The sequence below is a fragment of the Trematomus bernacchii genome, unplaced genomic scaffold (assembly GCF_902827165.1).
Source record: "Trematomus bernacchii unplaced genomic scaffold, fTreBer1.1, whole genome shotgun sequence".
NCBI classification, from domain to species: Eukaryota; Metazoa; Chordata; class Actinopteri; order Perciformes; family Nototheniidae; genus Trematomus; species Trematomus bernacchii.
This window is the reverse complement of record NW_022988050.1, coordinates 12,107,230-12,126,857: the sequence shown is the minus strand read 5'-3', so window position 1 is coordinate 12,126,857 and position 19,628 is coordinate 12,107,230. Positions and strand designations below refer to the sequence as shown.

Below are 19,628 nucleotides of genomic sequence, written 5' to 3'. Positions count from 1 at the left end.
CCGTTGAGAAGCTAACTGGTTGCCTTTCCACATGAGGGAAGAGTGATAGAGGCATAGATGGTGCAGAGAATATTGCAGAGAGAAGGATGGGTCTCGGGGGGGCTAAGCTCTGGCAGTGGAGGAGCACACACTCTGACAGGAACTTTGTTACCCTGTTCACACACTCTCCTCCCATTTGTTCCAGCAAACAAGATTTAAACTCATGGATAAATTATTTACTCCTGCTGCTTTTTGCCACTGTTTACTCACTGTGCCGTTGCCTTGAGTGTAGCGTTCGCTCTACCTACATATTCAAATAGTTTGATATTTTCCTTATGTTTCGTGTCACTCACGCGCTCCAACACATTGTACGTGATAGGCCACATCATAGGGGCGGGACATCTCTAAGCAGTTGAACAATCACAACGGAGCCGGTCAGCTAACCAATCAGGCAGGCAGTATGAGACAAATTAAGCACTTTTTTGACATTGAAGCATACAAATATGTCACAGTAGAGGCACAAAATACAAATATGAACCTGAATGTGAGCATTTTAGGCCCCCTTTGACTTTATGAATATTGTCAGTGATATCATATTATCCATACGGTTTTGTGCAATTTCTAAATAACACATGAATAAAATCAGATCAGATAATATATATATTTATAAAAAATGCTAGCAAAAAATCAACATATCTAGCATTATGATGTAGGGATGCTACCAATAACACTCCCAAGATTTACAATTAATGATTTGCTATGCTTTTTAAAATGTACATCAGAGACTGTAGAGACGAAGCTTGCAAAACTACCAAATCAAAAATGTCTTTGCACGCACATTACATTGTAGGGAGAATAATGTAATCTAAATAGGCGGCAGTGTGTTATCAGATGTCTAGTTTACACAGCATGCTGGTGAGGAGAAAGGAACAGAGAACAATGATGCTGATTGAACAATATGTGTTTACTTTCTTGGACCTGCAGGATATTTTCAGCTTGCTTACCAAAAGCCAGAGATTAAAAAGAACAAACTGAAAGTGAAAAAAAAGTACTTGACCTTCATTCGGAATGCATATTATATATCCCTAAAAGGTAAAGCTATGGATAATGTTAGAAAAATATACTCGTCACCGGCTTGGTCTTCAATATCAGGATACATGTATTTATTATCCTTGCAAGAATGGAAGTAGTCATCACACACAGAGCTGCGTGGGACAAATAGTACCCAGAGTAGAGTCCTTGACATGCTTATATACAAGAGAGGGTGTTACAGTCAACAAGATGGAAGAATACTGGTTGAAAGCAGTATTCTTACATTAGTTAAGATTAGCCTGCGTAAGCAATAAACATGACAGTCATATGTCTATCTCCATAGAGGCTGAATCATCATGTTAATCATTGTCACATAGCTATCATATGCCTAAAACAGTCCTGACGCTCTTCTAGGTAATCATACATCCTGTTACGTACACAGCTACGTAGGGCCTTTGTTATCACGTGCTACTCTGATATTAGAAGAGGACATTCAGTATTTTCCCAACAGATAAGTTGGAAAAACTCTGGCTACACAAGGAGAACTATACCTCACTATGCGTCTTCTCCTGAGCCCCTCATTTTGATTTGAAAGGCTTGTTGAATGAACCCGTCCAGATGAAGAGGTGCATTCTACCACGGGTCACTGCCGCAAATACAAATCTGTCAGAGGTGCTGACGGCTGCTGTCATCTGTGAGGGAACAGTGAGGGCCTTCATATGTATCTGCACCTTATCACTTCTAATTTCTATTGAGCACATTTTCTTCAAGATTTCCAAGACTAACAGTGTCAGAACAGTACACACACACACACACATTCACACTCGTTCCAGTGTCCTTATGGTCAGACACAGCTGCGGACCAAAAATCTAAACACTCACATTCTCTCAAACATACACACGGTCATGCACATGCCTCTTTTTCAACTTCACCCCAACTGTCAAGATCCTTTCACAGTGCATGTCATGTCAGTCACACCCTCACAGTTATTTGCAAATGCCCAGCGATGGAGGAAAGGACTGTTTATGTCTGTTTAAACAAGTGACCACACACACCAACGCACCCAATACATAGTCCCTGTATTGGCCTTTTACTGATATGTTTTCCCCGGTATGCAAGAATGAATAGAAAGCAGTCAAGTGTGTGCAAAGTTAACAGTAATCAGGAACTGGAGTGAAAAGCCCTCATTAGTAAGAACGTTAACTTATCTCCCTCAGACTACAGATATGGCCAGCTAGCACTCCAACAAAGGAATTTATCTTGTTTGCACAGTCGATATGTTTACAGTAGACTGAAAATGAATGTGCCAGCCAGCATGGACCATACCACTTTCTACAAATGAAGATTAATACTGAAACTCCATTTCACTCACAGATTTGGCTCCAAAGATTCTTTAACGTTCTTATGGTGTGACGCATATTTTGACTCAAGTGGCAAATCGATGAATTTAAGGTTCGTTGGCCATAAGTGGTACAGTAAGTGCACTTTCTGTGACTTAAAACAAACATACCTTCATATGAAAAATCTCTCCATAACATCTTAAAGATTTGCTGCCATCCACCAAGAGTTTGGCTTGGAATCCGAGGAGTAGACCCTATGACCTGGTCACTACGTAGCGTGAATGATGAACATGGTGATATCGTCCAACACACAAGGCAGGCTACTGAACTATGGCATCACTTTTGAAAACTAGGAACATATTCCCCCCAGGCCTTAAAGCGTTAGCGACCTAAATCGGTCATCGCCAATGGACAGAAATAGATTCCTATATCTTTAGTTGCGCTCCGCCTTTGATCAGAAGAGTTCTAAGAAAGCAGAATGTAAGAAAAATCCTCTACTTATACCATGTCAGGCTTCATCTTTTTTTTGCTCCGCCACTCCCTCCCTCTCTACGTGGCCAGGCAATGCGAGTATATCATGCCTCCGCTGCCCAGATCCTGCACGTATCTTCACAGAAAAAAGGGCAAAGGCAATGTGGGTTCGCTCGGCATTAATAAGCTGATTAACATGAGGACAGTTTAGCACTTCACTGTCCCACACTCAGGCCATCAATCAGGAGAGACGCTGTGCCAGGTGGAGCGCTGCCAACTGCTCTAAACAGATCATTGTAAAGAGAGGAAGACTTTCAGACTCCATCCACTATTTGGTCAGACAGAGAAGTGCAGTCTTTACAGTGTTTCCTTGAAAGAAAAGCAAGGTACTGGTAGTTTTACCTTGGCTAGATGCTCATTTTGAAACTCGTGATTCTGTACAGTACAACAATGTCACGTGCACACATTAACTTGCAGGCCTTTGCAAACCTTTTAAATGCACAAAAAGATAAAACACACTACAGGAAAGGGAGAAAACGCATAATAGAGACCATTAAAGCAATTTCTGCATTTAAAAAAATATGTTCATGAATCAAACTGTGCGAACGATTAGAGCTTTTCATGTCTAATCACACCAGCTGATCCAGCCCTATCATCTCATCACATCAAAGGATCACAGAGGGCGAGGAACCCCGAAAAACATCTGCCAGCTGTCTGCATGCAGCATTCCAGACACAGACACACGTCTCCTGTTTTTATCTTTCACCTCCACCGCACATAGTGTGAACCAAATATTGCTAAGCTCTCTGTGACAGAAATGAAGTGATGGAGATGTTGTCAGTGCTGTTATTTCTAAAGCTTTGACGCCCACATCCAGTTTCTAGGCTTATTTCTGAATAATGACCGGAAGGTTTATTTTACAACCATATGGTCTTGTCTAGGTCATTTCATCTTTATGCTTTTAGCATAAGGGGTTAACTGTAAGGTGCACAGGTGAAGAAGATTTTAGCTTTTTTGTGGTATTCATCTTCCTGCTTCGTCATCTCTTCCCTTACTTGCCTTTCATCATTACGTCTCTTCTACATTTTTGACCTTTTTCGTGTTTCAAAGCGTTTAACTGTTGCTAACAGTTTAATAAGTACTTTGGAGGTGTTTAACAGGTTCTTCAGGGGTAGCAGTGTAAAATCAAAGCATTGCTCACATAGCTCCAAGACTATTCGTTTGACTCCAGAGACATCAGAAACATTTCTGAGACAGAACAGTCCCACTGCTCCTGAAAGACAGCTCAGAGTGACCTTAATGCCAGCGTTTTTTTGTGTTGTGACTAGTCAGGTTGCGTGGCTCGTCTGTTTTGTTCCATTTCTTTCATTTGACATCAAATTGTTCCGAGTGTCTGCCAGAAGCATTGAATTGACTTCTGAGGAAAGCTTAATCTATGTAAATCTTTGGCTGCTTGTTTGTCAAGTTCTTGATCAGAGACGGTTCACAGTTGGTGTTGAAGAGGGGCTTTGAGAGCTCTCGTGCTCTTTTGAGCAGACTTGGCACTCATCAGAGCACCACCCTCACCCCCACCCATGCGGATGTTTGAGTGTGCCATTCAACTCCAGTGTGCAAACAGGTGACGTTCTGACAGGTGATGACTTGGTCTTATTGTTGTGTTTAGCCTGTGCACCTGGGTTTCTGTCGGCAGAGCGAGAGAGACGTGCTGTTCAGGCCAGCTGATGTTCCTGTGAGCCAAAGCCATACAGCTGCTCTGCTCTGTGTGTTCCTGTGTTTAGGCACACTCCTGACTCTCCAGTAAACACAGCAAATGTGATGTTACTGTATCGCTCCTCCCCGACCTTCACTGCACTTCCTATTGTTGTTTTAGCAACAGTTAGGTGTGGCATTGGTAAGGCAATCCATCTCCCTTGAGGAGCAGCTGCCTAGTTGTATTATTCCTGTATAATATAATATATATATATATATATATATGCAGTATGTAAACAAGTTTAGGAGTTATTTTTAAAATATGTGTAAATGGATCAACTTTATGATTGCAAACATCTTTAATCAGATTTAGAATCCATTTTATTGCCAGATATGTTTACACACGCAAGGAATTTGATTTGGTGTATGGTGGTGCAAACGTAAACACAGCATAAGGAAATACTCTAAGTTGTAAGGAAAGATAAAAAATATAACAATTATAAATAATAAAATATATTCAAACAACTATTCATCATTAAAGAGAATTAAGACAAATACTTACCAAATATAAATATACAAAATAACTACTCAAATGAATATAAGACAAACTGCAGTATATTATATTTGTGGAAAGGCCAGAGAGGTGGGATCAGGGGATAGGAGCTCATTTCACTTATACCTTTTTCTATATTTCCATTTGTATGATTAGTTTCTATATGGTTGTCATCTTGTGAAGATGGCTTGAAAAATTAACAAAATGTTGGTCACAAAAAATAGTATAAAGCTGTCTCAATAAATACTCAGTCTTGTTTAATCTCCTTAATGTTCAGTGGTTATACAGGCCACTTTCATAAAGTTTTACACTCTTTCTCAAAATTACACCAACCCTTAATGTGTCGCCATAAATCATATCAGGATACAAAGCCAAGTTGTCCTCCATAGCTTATACACAAGAGAAAAAGGAAATGCCTGCCTGTTATCAATTGAGCCCCGGTGGTTGGCGGAGGATCACGTTCGGTCTTTGATAGCTCGGAGGATCTGGCAACAGTACTCCCCCGCTCCTCTGCTTCTCACTTTGGTCGCGCCTGTTTTCCATCCTCATCTGGTGGATAATTGTCCCTACAGTTACGGGTTTCTGTGCGTGTGTGTTTGCGTTCATAATTGATAGCAGCAGCCAGGCTCTCCATAACTTCCGGTTCCGTCCCCCAGCTGCCTCTGTGTAGATGAAGGTAGTTTTAAACTGATGTATCATGGTGTGTCAGTGAGCTTTAAGAGAAGAGCATTGGGTTACGAACAAACTGTTGTCTGTTTGCAAGGGCGTTGTGCATGTGTCAACACAATGGAAACTACATTCAAACACTGGTATATTGTAAAATAGCAGTCACACTGACACTCAATAATAAATACAATTTTATAATTTGTATTCATTTTAGTTTTAATTCAAATATACATACAAAGCAATATTTATATTTATGTTGGGCTTTTTGCAAACTGTGTAGTGTGTGCATAGTGCATCTGTAGTATAAGCTTAAAACAACAATCACTCAATTTGATAGAAATATTTTTTTCTGTTCATATTTTTTTCAGGCCTTGTTGACATAATGGTGTAAATGTCATTATTCAATTATCATATCCGCTTTAATATTGTTGTTGCTGTAGTATTTTATGACGTGTATGACAATATGATGATACTACCATTGAGTAATGGCATTGTACATTTACACCAGTCAGAAGAGCCCTTTTGGAGATTCTTGAGCTTGATGCTATATGCTATAATCACCAAATGTTTTGACAGCTAATTACACAGTCAAGTTACCTCGAGTCATCGCAGGTGAAGACGTGTCAATAAAAAAAATGTACCAAACCTTCAGACCTACCTGTAGCAGCGCACGTGCATGCACACAAAACACAAATGGCCTAATTATTTGAGTGCCCTCACTGTTACACATGGCAACATCGGGCGGAAATAATGACACGGGCTGAGAGGGCCGCTGATGCGAACCAGATGAGGCACTCTGACTTAAAAGGCAAAGAGGGAGGAACGAGAGCAGAGCTGGACAAACTGTGAAACGACAGCGGCACACGCAGTGGGGGGGGACTGAGTGACATTCTTATTAAATCATCCATATAAACACGCGACAACTTCACTCAAACACAGCAGAACTTGTGTTTGAGATCATTTTGTCACTCTAGAAACTCTTTAATTGTTCTTTTATTTACTGTTGCCTTATATGCCTGTGGGACACAATACAAAGAGAACCCTTTTCTTGTGACTTGTGGGATGATGTTATTGGAAACTAAATGGATCCTTTTTATGTGAGCGTTGCTGCAGGGAGCTTGGCCCCGGGCCGGCCCCGAGGCCTGCTGCAGCACCGCTCTGCTCTGGCCACAAAGAGCATTTCTCTCTCATGCGGCCCCTGACCTCTTGACGCATTTCCTGACCCAGGAAATAGAATTAACACCTCAGCCCGGGCCTCGGGGTCCCACAGCCGCGTACACAGCTGTCCGTTAGCTCGGCCCAGTCCAGTCAGAGTCCGGCTAGCTAGTGCTAACACTAAAACTGAGCCAAAAGACGGAAAAGGGAAGCAGGAGATTTGTTTTCGTGCATATCGGAAGAGTTTATACAACCCCTACCTCTTTAATGTCTTTGGGTGCTTGGAGGGTATTAGTGCCACTACAATATAGACATTAACTGAAGCCAAATGAGGAGATGTGTATACCAACTGTTGACTATCAAAGGCTCTGTTTGTCATATTGCATTTATCTCTTCAAAATAGTACAAAATGTTAGCATGTCGGCACTGTGAAATGGTAGCTGTACTTTGTCGACTTCTGGCAAGGAATCCGGAGGAAACCGACCCAAAAAAGAGCAACACGAAATGCAAAGACAGAGTAGGTTCGAAATATGTATCCCACTCTGCTCTGAGAGGTTCAGTGTCCCTCTGAAAACCACATCTAAAAGAGCACATTTATACTAAAGATGTTTGATCTTCCCGTTGCTGATCATATTTAGATCCAAGTCTCCGTCAACCTTAATGGTGCCGCCCTCTCTCTAATGTTCTTTATAAATACAAATCTATACATAATGCAACGCCGTTCCACCCGAGGTTTTTTAATAATATTGTGGCTTTCCGATGTCACGAGCGCAGTAAATCTGGAAACTTGGTTTGAAGAAGAGAAAAGTGGATTATCTGTTTATTACATATTTGATGTGGGCCATATTTCCGCAGAGATGGTTCTTGATGCTCCGTACTCTTAAAGTGCTTTATCTGTTTTCTTCATTAGTCAAAGGCTCTCTTATGCGGGCGAGCAAACACACGCTTGCACACACACACTCGCACACACTCAGATTAGCCAGTTCCTGCATTTAAGCACCCCATGTGTTTGCATTTTAGTCACACATTGCCAATCTCATGGGAGCACTTTGAAGCATACTCCTCCAGAGCAGATCATAAAACAGGAGTATAAGTAGTTTTTCACATAGTTTTGTCCCAGTGCACCCCCCCCCCCAACCCACACCTCGGTCTCCACCTTCCACCTCCATCCGCTGACTCTCTACGTGTAGGGCGAGCCTCTGCTACACCCGGCTCCCCTCACATTGTTTCTCTCCAGATGTTGCGTAGAACTCGCAGAGGCAGCCACGGCGGAAGTCCTGTGATCGTTATAATTTTGCCAAGTTGATTTACATTTCTGTGGACGTTAACACAACCGACACCGGAAAGAAATGCATCATTTATCACAGTGGCTGTTTCTTTCTATTCACACCTTTTTCTTTGTTTGCATCTGCAGAATGATCGCGCTATAAATCTTTGCTGTATTGTTACTCAGCTCAAAGGAAGGCAGAATTTAGGCAACATAAATGCAGTTTAACATCCAAAGCGATGAATTTCCACTGCTGCCTGAAGTAGTTCATATATACTGTGTGTCCATGAAGGAAGATCAGTGTCTTTGTGTGGGATCCTGAATGAACCCACGTGTATTTCTGTCTCCGCAGTACTTTGAGGTGCCCTTCGACTCCAACATGAATCGTACCAAGAACCGACCACTCGTCAGAGGACAAATCAGGTACAGTTTTTCTCCTATTTAAAAGATCTAGCCTTCTGTGTGCAACATTTAGCAAAACAACCCCATCTGCACTTTTGATTACTTTGAGAGAGTGACTCAAGTGGAGGAAGAGAGCATGAGTTCAGTACAGAGGCAACACTGCATGACAGCTACTAAGCCCCCAACCTCATCCCTTTCTTTTATTAATACACAAGGCTGCTACTGTTTCCTCTCTCACTGACCTTATCTTTCTCTAAGCTTGTAATTTACCGGCTATATTTGACTGACCACACCTTTTATAGAAAACAGTAGCACTGAGCACACATCCGTATTGTTTTACTCCCTTGTGTTTCTCTTTAGCTGAGTTATCATGGAGCTAAATCAGACAAGTAGCTGTGTATGTAGAGTAGCAGCAGCCACAGAGCGTAGCTGCCAATTCCAACCCTCTGCTGTACGCCTGTCAGGTGTAATGTGAGCTTATGATCAGGTTGGAAAGGAGGAGGGTAGAGGCAGAGGTTAGGGTGTTGTTACATGACACCTTAACTTTTGCTTCCTCCGTAGTTCAGATGTCTGATAATCTTTGTGTTCAGTGAACTGCATCTATCACTGCGCTCTACTACTGTATGACTGGATATGGCGTCTTTCCTTTCTCTTCCGGAGGCTTCCACCCTCAAGCAGCAGGGATGCACTGATGCAGAAAAACCAAAAGAAAACACAAACTAACATCATGTCCTCCTCACCTATTGCCAGTGCCAGGAAACTGCCTTTATCGCATTGAACTCTTACAGGAAAGGAGCGTTATCTCATTTGTATTCAGGAAGAAAGAAAGCAAACAACCTGTTGACACAAGAGGATAACACGTGGGAAATAAATATAACTTAAGGGACTGATCTGGAACATGTCAGTGTGGTTCTGAATGATAAAACTGAGTTAAAAGACACTACAGGGAAAATAAACCCTAACCCTTGATATGTACACTATTAATACATTTTAAATAATTGACATGGCTTTTGAATTTCCTATTGGTTTATTTAATTTATTATTATTATTATTGTAATTATAACTTATTATTTAAAGTTCATTTATTAATGTTTATTATGCAACTGTGTATTTATATATTTTTATAGACATATTTCTAATATAAAATTAAATACATTATTGTATTTTTAGGATATTTACGTGAGACCAGGAGTGTAGGTATTTTGATTGTTGACATGACATGACATTTACCTATGTAGTGAAAAGCTACATTTATCAAAAAAGACAATGAAACACTTTCCACAACAGTCCTGTCCACATGTAGCTAACAAGTAGAAGCTAACAAGTGGAAGCTAACAAGTGGAAGCTAACAAGTGGAAGCTAACAAGTGGAAGCTAACAAGTGGAAGCTAACAAGTGGAAGCTAACAAGTGGAAGCTAACAAGTAGAAGCTAAAAGCCTCCGTTGTGTGCTGATGCAGCATCATAGTCCCGCTGTGACTGAAACGGCCTGTTGGTACTATAACTGCACCCTGACCCTCAGCTATCTCATCCCAGTTTCAGGAATTCTCCTTTGACATGCTGTTTAAAATCGGACCCTCATGCTGTTGAGCTGCTGATTGAAGATGCTCTCTCACTATCTAAACACATCCTCTTCCCTGGCTTTTAGCCTGTCGCTGACCAGAGGAGGTGTGTCTCTGAGACGCAAACACTGAGACAGAACATACAATCTGGTGTAGAGACGGCGGGCATATATGAGGCCGGAGTGTCCTGTCAAACAAGCCATGAGGAGGCCGCATTTTACACATTTTCTATATTGTCTTCAAGGTGTCCCTCCTCTACATCTGTCCGACTGCGGAAATCTGTCTGCCAATGTGATGTGAGCATCGGAAATACTTTTTCCTCTCATGTCTAGACTACAATAGTGTCTCATCTTACCCACCTTTACTCTTCTTCAGTAGAATGCGGATGACAGTCCCCCAGCCTTTGTAGTGGCTTCGCAGAGTTTGAGGCATCCACATGTGGTGATGCTGAAGAGCTGTCAGCCTGCTAGGAGGAGGAAGATGAGTTTGAGTTTCATCTAGGTGGTTAAACACATGGCAGCTTTTGAGCCAGAAGAGAGTTTTGATTTGGGCTGTTCTGCACCAGAAAATTGAGTTTGCTTTGTTAAGATAACTTTGACAACCACTTTTTATTAAGTACAAGACAGAACTTAACCCAAAAACATGTTTGATTCTTTCATGGGATGGCATTGGGACCGTTAGGATAATGAAGCAGGAAAGTTATTATATTTTCTTCGCTGCTATATTTACAGCGTGTTGATTGTCGTTTCCTTTTTATGCTGCATCAGAATTGTCCTCTGGTGGACAATAAAGCTTATTGAATTAAATTAAATGTATTTTCCGAGTGGAGTTGACGGTGGAAAATGGATAGCAACTGTTAGACATATTCTGCATATATTCTCTTCATTTTAGTTTTTTGTGTCTCTACTGTAACATGCTTTAAAGTTCAAAAAGCTCTTTATTTTTCCTGCCTGTGCATGTCCTGCTCCCTAGCCTATCACGTTCAATGTGTTGGAGCACTAGCCAATAGAATTGTGAGTGTTATACTGATGTGATAGTGATGTCACTATGTTAGGGAAGTAAACAAAGGAGTCCATTAGAGGCATTTCAGGCAGGGGGTGAGTGTGTGAGAGAAACTCCCTCGGGGGGGAATGGTGTGATTTTAGCCTTTGCCGACCAAACCTTTATTTCACAATACAGGAAAGGGAGACCCCCAAAAAGCATAATAGGGCCTCTTTAATGTAACCGTGTGCTCAAAGTAGTTTTTATCATTCAGTTAATTTAGCTCTTTCAGCTGAAGTTCACTTTATTATTATTATTATTAATGTCACCTATCCCCTGCTCTCTCTTTGCACAGTTTAACATCTTCATCTTTCTCCGTTCTTTGCCTTTTCTGCAGAAGTTGCAGCATTAGCTTAGGAAGCCAACACTTTTTCAAAATGGTAGTCCACTTCTGTTTTGGCACAGAAGCACAAGAGAACTCTTTCAGGATTAGCCTTTTCCTCCTGTTGTATTTACATTCAATATTGGCTCCACTCTGGCTGTCAATACATAAAGTATCTGGGTTTGTTTGTGGAAATAATCATACTCAAATGTGGGCAGAAGCTTTCAGTGATCTGTAGTGTTCCCAGTTGGCACCAGTCCCAGAAGTCTCTGTTTTGTAGGCAAGGCTTACAGATTTAGAAAGATCAGAATAGTTGTTTTCCACAGTTTACTTTCCCTCTCCGACCACTTGAATATAGAACAGGTGACTCCGTTTGAAGTAGAATCATCCTGTTTCTTTAAAGTAACATTTAAATCCCTCATGTTTTACTTTTGGATCCCTGGCCTTGATTGTGGTCTAACCAGACGTCCACATCTTTGGCTTTGGTGTTGACATTACCCACCTGACGTTATGACTGCGGCTGTGACAGACTGTAAGCACCTCAGACCATGTGATGCACTCCCCCCCCCCCCCCCCCCCCCCCCTCCCCTGACTCCCACTGAGCCAGCCTGCAGGGCCCCACCTCAGCCCACATAAAACAGACATAACACCACTAATCACATTAATGATGCCATCTCCCCGCGCGCCACCAAAATAAAAGCCCCGTTTGCTTTTTGAAGAAAAAGGGTCTGCTTTTGGTCAAGATTTTAATCGACCCTCTCTTTAATTTATGGAGCATTTACTCGTGAATTTGAACCAGACCTCGCCATCACTGCTTTCAATAAAAGACGAGGGAAGGAGGAGGAGGAGGAGGAGGAGGAAGTCTTCATCCGGCTAAAAGCCTGAGCCGTGGTTTTTCTGCAGCTAGTTTTGATCTCTGGCGTGTGCACATGCTCTTCATCTTGCCGGGCTACTTTTATCCCTGACAAACTCTTATCAGATGAGCTTCCTCTAAGCCTCCCGTTTTGAGACTCAGCCATGCACGGCTGCTGACGGTTAGTGTGTGGCCCCCCCCATGGGTCTCAGTGTGTGTGTGTGTTGAACATGTGGAGCTATCATTGTCTTATCTTGTGTCTGCACAAGCCCACTAACACTTTATCACCCTATAGTTCTCATGGCGGTGACAGGCTTTTGTCTGAGCCTGTCTTTCTCTATTGCCTTTTATCACAAAAAATTTAAAAATCTTTTTTGTGTCCCTTCCTCTCCTCAGCCCCCTCCATGCGGTGTCCTTTGCTCTGGGCTGTGGAATTCCCGGAGTGGCCCTGCTCACGCTGGCCGTTAACCCCCTGACGGGCTTCCTGGGGGCCCTCAACATCTTCCTCTACACCTGTTGCTACACTCCGCTCAAGAGGCTCAGCATCACCAACACCTGGGTGGGAGCGGTGGTGGGGGCCCTCCCCCCCGTCATGGGCTGGACGGCTGCTACGGGGTGTCTGGGCCAAGGTGCGGAATTATTCATTGAAAGATATCTCCTACCTGAAGTCATTTTACAAGCACAGATGCCAAACAAGCACTGGATCTAACCTCCGTAATCTGTAAATAGATACATTTTTGAATTTCTGCCTTTTTAATCAGACGGTAAGCAATTTGAAAACGTCATATTTAGGGATACCGGTCAATTAGAGTCAGGTCCAAGTAATGGAATATTGAGAACTGCCGATGACCTTGCATCATAGTGCATACTTCAAGTACATCAATCCCAAGTATGAACTACATAACTGAATAGATCCTCATCACATTATAAATTAGTCATGTTGCCGTGCTGGTGTGGTCTCCAAAAACACCAGACTCTTACACCGAGCTGAAACGCAAACAAATACACACATAATTAAATTCAAGGCTTTATTGTCATTTGCACATTAGCTACAGTGTAGATATGGCAATGAAAAACGTAGGTCACAGGCTCCTCCAACAGTGCAACATATAGAGACTGCTTTGAGATGTGCAAGTAAATACAAATAGAATAGAAATAGTGCAAGAAGAGTCTATATACAAGTAAATGGAATATGATGTATTAGATAACAAATGTGCAAGATGAATATTTATGGATGTTCTTTAAAAAGTTCAGGTGTAAATTAGGTAATTAACAAATAAACAGTCTCAGTGAACACACACACACACACACACACACACACACACACACACACACCTCGCATACTTAGGAACTTGGCATATTGGAGGATTTCAACAGCTATTTGAAAATACTTCCTGGCTGTAAGGCCAAATGTTATGTTGTGGATAAACCAAGTTATTTGGAATAATTGTATTGACTAAACGATTAATGAATATTGTAAACAATTTTTAGTTGCAGCCCTAGTTAAATCACGTTGCAGTGTTTGGGTTGTTGCTCCTCTCCGGATCATCAGGATCCCTGATCTCACACTCGTAAAGCTTTATTTACACACGGCCCAGGATCCCTGCAGCGCTCACACTGCTCTTGTTCCTGGGGAGTTTGAATGCCCTTATTGTGAGTCTCTTTGCACAAAAGCAGCTGCCAAATGAATGTAACATTAAGTTAGCGAAGAGTCGCAGACTTCGGGGGGGGCTTAAGCAGCTTGTTTGGGGGACACATTAAGGGTTCTGTTATGGCAACTGCATGATTTGTGTTTCATCGTGTTGCCACCATTTCCCTCACGCGAGTTTGTGCTCTAAATATTAGGATGGCTTTTTCAACGTAATGTTTAATAAATGTGCTTTTCATCTGTAAATGGAAGCAGTTCTATTTCCATTCAAGGACTTGTGATTCCATAGTAACTCATCATATTCATAAAAACTTTAAAAAGCAATCCAGCGTTTACAGAGGATCAACCTGAGATGAAATTGCTCTTTGAATTAACCTGGTGTATAAAAAGCATTACGCCTAATGTCCCTCAAAGCCGAGTCCACCATCAGAGATCCAACCCAGTCCTCACTCTGAACTCAGACAGGAGTTAACATGTTTCCTAACAGCGAGGCAAAAGAAGATCGGTATTTGAAGCGCTCTATTTGTGTGTTTTCTTTCTCCCTGCAGCAGAGAAATAATACAAAAAACACTCAATTAGTGTGAAGAAAAACCTTATTTCACGGCTGATTTGATTTGTCCATTAGCAGCATTATAGCACAATGTTAAAGTAAAAAGCAGCGCTCTGTTTATGTTTATTATGCATATTTTTTTTCAGCACTACATTTTAAAGAAAATAATAATGTAATTTTGGCCATAGTGCAGCACTAATAGTAATTAACTGAAGCACCGTCTGATCCGCATCATTCACTCTGTAGTTATGACATTGGAAAAGCATAGCCGTTTTATATTATAGCTTTTCTTTTTGTACATGTATTTGTAACCTCTTACTAAAACTATACTTAAAAAGCATCTTCTAAGTATATTTTAGAACACAAAGGAAAGGTTTGCACTGAGCTGTTTGGTCACTGAAGTGTTCAAATTCTGGAAAAACTATTATTACAATTGTTGGATTCAAAAGAAAACTTTCGCACCGATCCAAACATAAACCATTTATTTCCGGCTGTTATTGGCATGCTGAACACATTATAGTCCCTCAGATTCCCCTCCCTCATTCTCTCCCTCTCTCCCCCCCCCCCCAGGTGCTCTGTTGATGGGTGGTTTCCTGTACTGCTGGCAATTCCCTCACTTCAACGCGCTCAGCTGGAACCTGAGGGAGGACTACTCCCGCGGCGGCTACAGAATGATGTCCGTCACCCACCCCAGCATGTGCAAGCGGGTGGCCCTGCGCCACAGCTTGGGCCTCATCGGCCTCTCCACCTTGGCCCCGGTGCTGGACGTCACCACCTGGACCTTCCCCATCATCTCCCTGCCCATCAACCTGTACATCAGCTACCTGGCCTTCCGCTTCTACCGCGAGGGCGACCGCGGCAGCGCCCGCAAGCTGTTCTTCTGCAGCCTGTGGCACCTGCCCATGCTGCTGCTGCTGGCCTTCACCTGCAAGAAGCCCCGCAGAGACCCCGAGGAACCCCCCGCAGCCTCTTTAGCCCTCGCTCTGCAAAGCTCACTGCCTTCCTAAACACTTCTTAGACCTCTGAGAGCTTTTATTTTTACTGAGATGCTCCCTCAGTGTCTTCAACCACTCGTGCTCAGAGGGGTCTGCATAATAGACACATTATTTTATCCGTGTGCTTTAAGGTGGTCACTGCAGATCAGCAAATGAGCTGGAAATGATTTGGATCAAAAATATCTGATTTACAGAAAACACACATCAGTTTGTTGTCATTTCAAATGCGTGTGTGTACTGTATATATTCTGTATTTATTTATATTGGGGTTCCTCTCCATGTTGTACATGACTGATGTTCAATTTATTGTACAGTGACTGTAAATCGCTCCTATGGATCCACACAGGGTTCACTGTCTGCATTGCACAAATGCAAAATAGAAGAAGAGGATATTTAAAGGACGTGAAGACATCATGGTGATCACAGGATCTCTGTTGGAGTTCTCAGTCAATGTTTAAAAATAAGAGAAAAATATAAACTATATGAAGCAGCTATGACAATGCACCTGATATCTATTCATTGTGTTTTCACTTTCTATCATTCTTTGAGATGCCTCTTTGTATTTCGCTTCTCAGCAAAAGCACTGATGTGTCTTCATTTTTTCTCATTATGGTTTAATTACAAAACGAAGGGAATATCTAACCCCTGTACACAAGGGCAAATGTTCTCTTACAATAAATGCCTCATGATTGTTATTCTATCTTTTGTGTCATCATTCCACTTCATTTAAATCTTGTAAATTGTGTACCTGAAGTCAAGGCCTTGTGCACCACGCCTTGTTAGGTGGTGCTGCCTCCACATAATGTATGGATTTAAGTTTCAATTATAGCCTTAGTGGATATGCTACAAAATGGCCATCCCTCCAATGAGCTCTATTTAGCAGGCCACCTCTGCACCTGTCAGTCAACATGTGCTCCCCTTCCGCCCTTTACCCCTAGTTTTGGTATTGGGTTACAATTCCATCACCGCACTCGGAGAAACGAGCGTCCCCTTCCCCTCGCTGCCATCCTCCCTCCATAAAAGGGGGCTGTGGGATTTAGCCAAGGCCGGGAGACCTGAAACGGCTCGACATCCTCGTAAAGTGTCCGACCGGATACAGAGTTTCATATCAGAGGGAGGGAGGGGAGCGATCGAGCCAGCTGTTACAGTTAAGAGAGAAGTGGGGACAACACACACACACACACACACACACAACCAACCTGTGTGCAGATTGGATATCAACCTCCAGGGCTCAGGGTGACGGCCTGTCATGGTTCACAATGTCCGCTCCTATAGAGGTAGAGAGCTGCTGTCTTGTCCTATGAGCCAGGAGAACAGAAAGCTACTGCTGATGCTGTTCTGAGTTATATTTCATATTCAGTGTTAGGTCAATAGCTTTTAACAGTTGCTCGATTTATTCGCCACAACCAAGCGTTCCTCCTCAGATTATACAAGAGATGTCTTTGAGCTGCTGTTCTGATGAAAGGTAAATCCATCCATTATTCCAAAAAAGCCTCCAGCTAGTTTATTTAGTCTCAGATTGAGGTTTGGGAGTTATTCAATGACATTATGAACTTTACTTATGCCAACAAGTGCTCTCTGAAATGTGTTTTTTGCAACTTAGCTCGGATGTTTTAGCTTCCCTTGTGAGTGATGTGCTGTTTTTAAATCCATACACTCTCCTTAAATCTGACTTTACAGCGTCTACGATTGTGATTTGGTGACATCACAGCCCGTGTGGGAACAATTCAAGAACTGACACAAGGGGGATGTGGAAACTTGAAACTTCCAGTGCGTATTCACCGAGAATGAACTTTACCAGATTGAACGTAGTAAAAAAAAAAAAGAGAAAAATTATACATTTTGAAATGAGAAATATTTGCATATTCAATTGATTCTGAGGTTTTCAGTAAAGGAATCTGAGATGTCATTTTCAAGAGGTAAGTTTAGTTTTTTTTTTTACTCCAGACACTTAATCATTATGTAAAGTATATAATAATTCATAGGTATTCATCATTATAATTGTACAGTATCTGAATGGGATTTTGATATTTTTGCACTTAAGATTTTTCACATTTAGCTATCAAAATGTAAGTAATGTTTTTAAAAGTCTATAATTTCACAAGCCATTTATATTTCATATTCTTATTTTTTTTGCATAAAAACATGGAAGCTTCCCTCCTTCTCATTGCTGATACTAGTCAATAAACCATTTATGTTAATTGCTGAGACTTTCCTCGTATTCAACAACACTAAAGGGGCAACATATGCATCTGTAAACAGGAGAGAGTCCCATCTGAAGTCCTCCCAGCTGCTTTAACATCCAGAGGGGAAAACAGTAGAGGCAACAGGATTGAAAGCAGCAGTGAAGTCTCAGGATGACGGATGACCTCTGGCCTCCCTTCAAAGGTTGGTGTTGCAACATAGAATCCAAAGCTCTGCAATAAACTATAAAGCAGCGTTTGGACAGAAACTAAAAACCCATAATGTAAAACTATCTCTTCAAGTCTCTGTAGGAATATCAGAGGGATAAATGATTGATTCCGTGGAAAATAAACTTGCATCACACGCAACAGGTCATCCTACCAATGTTTTCTATGAGGAAAATGGAGATAAAAACGAATCTCCTGCTGAAAATACTTATATTTTTGTACTTGATCACAAGGTCTCTATATTTACTGTTTTTAAAAGAGCGAGGCTGTTATTTCGACGTGGTTTTGACTTTGTGAATTGCAGCCAAAACTGCAAAAATAAAAGCCTTTCTGTTCATATGCAATAAAAACACATCTAAGTAGATGTCGTACACATTTAGTCAGTCTGTTCGTTCGTTTTAAAAAGATGAAAACAGTCTGTCAGTGGTTCTATTTCATAACTCGGCCGAGGTTCCCCGGGTTTATATTACAGATCTGTTTTGACTCATCTCCAGTATCAGATGAAAAATAGTCGCTGAAACTTTATTCTTCTTTCTTTCTCTCTAAATTAAGTGCATATTCCCACTGTTGAGCTTTTTATTCAATACAGGGCTCCTCAAGTGTTCCCAGATATAAATGTTAACAGTGCCTGCGTTAGGAACATGACTGAATTACGCACAAACTCCTAAAAAGAAACGTGTCCATAGGGTTGCGTTTTCCATTACTCTCTTGCTATTCTGATATATGTTCTATTAAATATAAATGTACTATTTTAATAAAACGATATTAAGTTGCTTGACTTCTCAAAGTTAGAGGGAGGCCTCTATATGTCATGAATAAGGCGATAGTTAAAAAGCAAAGTCGTTATTAATTATGGTATTGTTAAAATAAATAGAAATGTCCTGTGCAACCTGTTGAATGAGTGATTTTAGCTTTATAATACAGTCTTCTATTTGTTCAAGCCGTGAATTGACATGCTGTTGGTAGCCTAATATTAAGAGACGTAATTCATAATGCGTAACATCTCAATTAAGACACATTATAAGCGATAAAGAGTGTTCTAAATGCATAAGTAGTTCTTGTTAATAGTTATTTGCCCTGAATGCCGTTAGATTATATTAGTTTGTATTTATTGTTTCAATTTCTGTCGGGGTAAATAAAGTTAAGTTTAACATCATTATTTTTCATTAGTTTCTACAGGCGTAATGGTTCAGATTTACGAGACGTGCTCACATTTAATTATCAGTAATTATGTAATGAATTATATAATTAAAACAACTAATTTTAAAGTTAACGATCTGTTTGAGCTTTGTTTCCTTTTTCATAAATGTAGGAATAACTGTGACCTCTGCATTGCTTCTCATTCAATGAGCAGTCATTTCATGTCACGTGTGTGTTTAGGTTTAAATTAATCAGTTACGTCTGTTCCTTTTCCTAAAGCTTTCCCTTATTTTCAAAGCGTCTGCTGCAATATAATTTGAAGTTTATTTTGTGTAGGCCTATTGCATTATAAACAAAACACGCACAAAGGAGTTGTCAGAAGAAACCTGCTGGAAATATTTAAAGTTGTCTGATCTCATTTAAACATTCTGTCCGCTTACATGAGAAACAAGAGTTAATTGGTTTCTATGCCCAATAAGAAAGTTTTCCAAACTCTCAGCAGCGTCCCGCACACACGCTTCATCTCCATACCAAGGCTCCCACGAGCTGGCCCC

The 19,628-nt window shown here is 41.2% G+C and overlaps 1 protein-coding gene across 2 annotated transcripts in view; it reads left to right on the top strand.

The window, feature by feature from the left end:
* LOC117473713 (protoheme IX farnesyltransferase, mitochondrial) overlaps window positions 1-16,218 on the top strand; it is a 34,405-nt gene extending 18,187 nt beyond the window's left edge. Inside the window, exons 5-7 of one of the 2 annotated variants that reach the window (XM_034119476.1) lie at window positions 8,505-8,575; window positions 12,727-12,959; window positions 15,099-16,218. In XM_034119476.1, coding sequence (XP_033975367.1) covers window positions 8,505-8,575; window positions 12,727-12,959; window positions 15,099-15,535 — 741 coding nt within the window. In that variant the 3' untranslated portion in view covers window positions 15,536-16,218. The remainder of the gene's footprint in view (window positions 1-8,504; window positions 8,576-12,726; window positions 12,960-15,098) is intronic. The other variant, XM_034119477.1, reaches the window with a different exon arrangement.
* The last annotated feature ends 3,410 nt before the right edge of the window (window positions 16,219-19,628 follow it).